This window comes from Cynoglossus semilaevis, chromosome 10, assembly GCF_000523025.1.
Source record: "Cynoglossus semilaevis isolate Cse_v1.0 chromosome 10, Cse_v1.0, whole genome shotgun sequence".
Classification (NCBI taxonomy): Eukaryota; Metazoa; Chordata; class Actinopteri; order Pleuronectiformes; family Cynoglossidae; genus Cynoglossus; species Cynoglossus semilaevis.
The window spans coordinates 19725002-19728836 of NC_024316.1; the positions used below are offsets into that span (position 1 = coordinate 19725002).

Below are 3835 nucleotides of genomic sequence, written 5' to 3' on the forward strand. Positions count from 1 at the left end.
TCTGTACCAGGACTGTTGTAGCTAACGTTAGCTCTCTTACTCGTTTCTCAGACAGAGAGCTGACAAAACTCCAGAGTATTCTAGTACATCTTTGCAGTACTGGGCAGAGGTACTTTCATGTACATACAGTACACGAGTGCTGGTGGTAGCGTCCTCAAAGACCAGCAGTTATTCATGGAGTGGAGACAGAAGCAGTGGTTTGACATGTGTCTCAGCAGATCAAAGTGCTGTTAATGGACAGAACAGATGGTCCTGGTTCGGCCTAAATATTTGGCCTGAGTTCTGGCCGACAGATGGAGATGCTTTAAATCATCCAGGTCTATGGAGCAGCACTCTGAACAGAGGTCACGCCTGTGTGTGTGTGTGTGTGTGTGTGTGTGTGTGTGTACTTACTGTTACTGGTAGCTCCCTCTCACTGGAGCTCAGTCGCCCGTTGATGGTACAGTGGAACAGCTGGTCATTGGAGAAGGTGATGTTACAGGGATAGGAGCCAATCATCACGGAGTATTCCTCCGGAGCCAGCTCCAGGTCACTGGGTCCTTTCTGTGCCAACAGTGGAGAAACAAAGGTCAACTGCTGGTCAGGGACCAGAGCTGCTACTGGTAACAACAGGAAACTTCGATGGTAACATTAGCAGCAGTTAGAGCTGGGACTTGGACCTGTGATCATCTAGCTGTAAGGCAAGAGCACCAACCACTGAACCCCCCTGATTACACCACAAGTACCAGGTGATGTATCCATGGTTACAGCTGCAGACCAGATGTGTCACAGTCAGACTCTGGAACTTTAGTTTCTCAGAGTGGAGCTCATCTGGGAAACAGATCCTGGTCCAGATTTCTGGAACCATCAAAGTGTCGGTGCTCTGCGTTCTGATTGGTCGTCACGGTGAACTTAGAGTTAAATCAGAAGAGGCTTCAACAGTGACAAAGGTCAAAGGTCAGTCATGTGTTGGTGTTTCAGCATGGAAACCTTTGTGTCTCCAGTGGAACAACTGAGAACGGAGAAGTGTCGCGTCACAGGAACTTCCTGTTTTCTTTCTTGTTCTGACTTGAGAACACAACAGTTCTGAGTCATAAATCCTTAAACCTCAATCCTGAGACGGGGTGAGGGAGGGGTGAGGGAGGGGTGAGACGAAGAAAAAAATAACAGGGATTTCTGTTGTTGTTGTTGTTGTTTCAGACCGACTGTGGAGGAAAATCCTAACCAAAAGCTAAAATGGTTTTATATGTGGGGGGGCGGATGGGAGGAGGAGGGGCGGGGGTCCAGGGGAGGGGGGTTATATCCTTCCTTCTACAGCAGCGTCAGTAAAAAGTTGTCTGTTCAAATGAAAATGTTAATGAAGACGGTGTTTATTTTCACTCTGTTTCCTGGACCTGATTAAACCCTCAGGGCTCCGTCCTGGTCCTCCTCAGGATGTCACCCCTGGGTCTGGGTCAACAAGCCCCGCCCACCACTCCTCACACTGTTCAAACCCTGGACTCTGAAGACCAGAACAGAACAGAAAACAAACCCAGCCTCCACCACTCCATCCTGGTGTCGGCTGAAGGTCTAAGAAACAAACGCACCCTTTTATTTACAGCCTTCATGACAGGAGGAATCTAACGTCCCAGAAAAAACAGGAAACACACACACACACACGTCCAAACTTCTCGTCTGTGTCGTGACCATGTGACACAGACTCCACTGAGTAACTTGACTGGTTTTGACTGTTCAGACCTGCTTTAACCACTGGTTTCCTACTGAACCTGACAGAGCGTGTGTGATTTTCTGTACAGCAGAGGGCGTCAAAGTTCCCACACTGAGTACAACCTCAGAACATATAAACAGGAGTCAGATTCCCCTGAGTGCCACTAGAGGGCCCTTTAGTATCACAACTAGTATGCGTACCATAGTTTGAGAACCACCTGCTTTAAAAGTTTAATTCTATTTTCTCCTAAACCGACCGTGACCCTGGACAGTGACCCTGGACGGTGACCCTGGACGGTGGACACTCACATTGATGATGAGGGTCAGAGGTTCTCCAGGGTGGTGTTTGATCAGCTTCTCCTTGTTGGCGGTGTAGAACTGAGGATCCTCCACGTAGTCCAGAGTGAAGTGACCCTTACGGACGTCCTGCTCCTCAGGCTCCTCCTCCTCCAGGAAAGGCCCGTCCCCGGTGTAGAGGACTCCGTTCAGGAGGAACTCCACTGAGGTCTGCTGGGACAGAGTGGACGGTGGAGAGGAGCAGCTGATGGAGGAGGAGGAGACCACGCTGCAGCGCTGCACACACACACACACACCCACACACACACACACACCCACACACACACACACCCACACACACACACACAGAGAGGAGTAAACATCTCAGCTCCAGCTGAGGGGAGGAGGAGGAGACCACGCTTCCGCGCTGCGCACACACACACACACCCACACACACACACACAGAGGAGAAAACATCTCAGCTCCAGCTGAGGGGAGGAGGAGGAGACCCCGCTGCAGCGCTGCACACACACACACACAGAGAGAGGAGTAAACATCTCAGCTCCAGCTGAGGGGAGGAGGAGGAGAGCACGCTGCAGCGCTGCACACACACACACACCCACACACACACACACAGAGGAGAAAACATCTCAGCTCCAGCTGAGGGGAGGAGGAGGAGAGCACGCTGCAGCGCTGCACACACACACACACCCACACACACACACACCCACACACACACACACCCACACACACACACACAGAGAGAGGAGTAAACATCTCAGCTCCAGCTGAGGGGAGGAGGAGGAGAGCACGCTGCAGCGCTGCACACACACACACACACAGAGAGAGGAGTAAACATCTCAGCTCCAGCTGAGGATCTGTTTGCTGTAAGGCAGGGACACCAACCGCTGTGGCCCTGTGCGGCCCAGTCTCTCAGACTGGTCACTTCATGTCTGAGGTCAGAAGTACACAGTACTGCAGTAACGGTCCTAGTAGTACTCCTTACTCACCGTTTGTCCAACTTCAAGAACCTCCATGGTGACAGTCTGGACCAGATCAAATCCTTGACCTGTTACTGTGATGGTGCGGCCGCCGCTGTGACACACACACACACACACACACACACACACAGATCGAGGCCATAATAAATAGATGTGAGAATCCGCGGTCGTTTGCAAATTCAGGCAAATGTATTAATGCAAAGCTGTGAAACACTTTTGTGAAAATGTGCTCACATCATCAGAGCGGAGCTGCATCCCTGCATCACACACACACACACACACACACACAGTGTTCTATTTGGAGCAGAGCAGCAGAACATCAGGACAACAGGAGCAGCTGTGGAGGCTCAGAGACACAGGGAGACTACGGGGGGGGGGGGGGGGGGGTACCTGAGGTAGCTCTTCTCAGGGTGGATGGAGCTGATGACGGGGTTCTTCTGGTAGGTGTAGGTGGTGCTGAGCTCCGTGCTCTGACAGGAGAGGTCTTCAAACTCCACACACACCGTCACTGACTCAGAGTTGTCCTGCAGGGCTGGAGGCATGAGGCATTCAAGGACCTCCACCGTGTTCCTGCCCAGGTAAAAACACAGCTTTTAGTTTTTGAGGTATTTATAGACTTTGATGACAGATTATAACCCGGGGTTCAAGCACACGCTCAGAGTCACGTGGTCACATGGTCACGTGGTCACATGGTCACATGGTCCTGCTGTGGTCCTGCTGTGACTGAGGTCCAGACTGAACCTCAGTCACAGCAGGGCTGGTCTATTAGGACTGGGTTTGTAAAATGCACACGTTTTCACCCAGTTCTCCTCCGACTGTAGATGAGGTGACGGCGAAATGTTTTTATAGCCACAGCAGGTGTGTGTACAAAG

The 3835-nt window shown here is 51.4% G+C and overlaps 1 protein-coding gene across 1 annotated transcript in view; it reads right to left on the reverse strand.

The window, feature by feature from the left end:
* Window positions 1–3835, reverse strand: part of plxnd1 (plexin D1) — a 58247-nt gene that overhangs the window by 14047 nt on the left and 40365 nt on the right. The window contains exons 16-19 of the mRNA XM_025059168.1: window positions 3354–3533; window positions 2973–3057; window positions 1996–2259; window positions 394–543 (exon numbers count right to left, since the gene is read on the reverse strand). Of these exons, the coding sequence (XP_024914936.1) occupies window positions 394–543; window positions 1996–2259; window positions 2973–3057; window positions 3354–3533 (679 nt within the window). The remainder of the gene's footprint in view (window positions 1–393; window positions 544–1995; window positions 2260–2972; window positions 3058–3353; window positions 3534–3835) is intronic.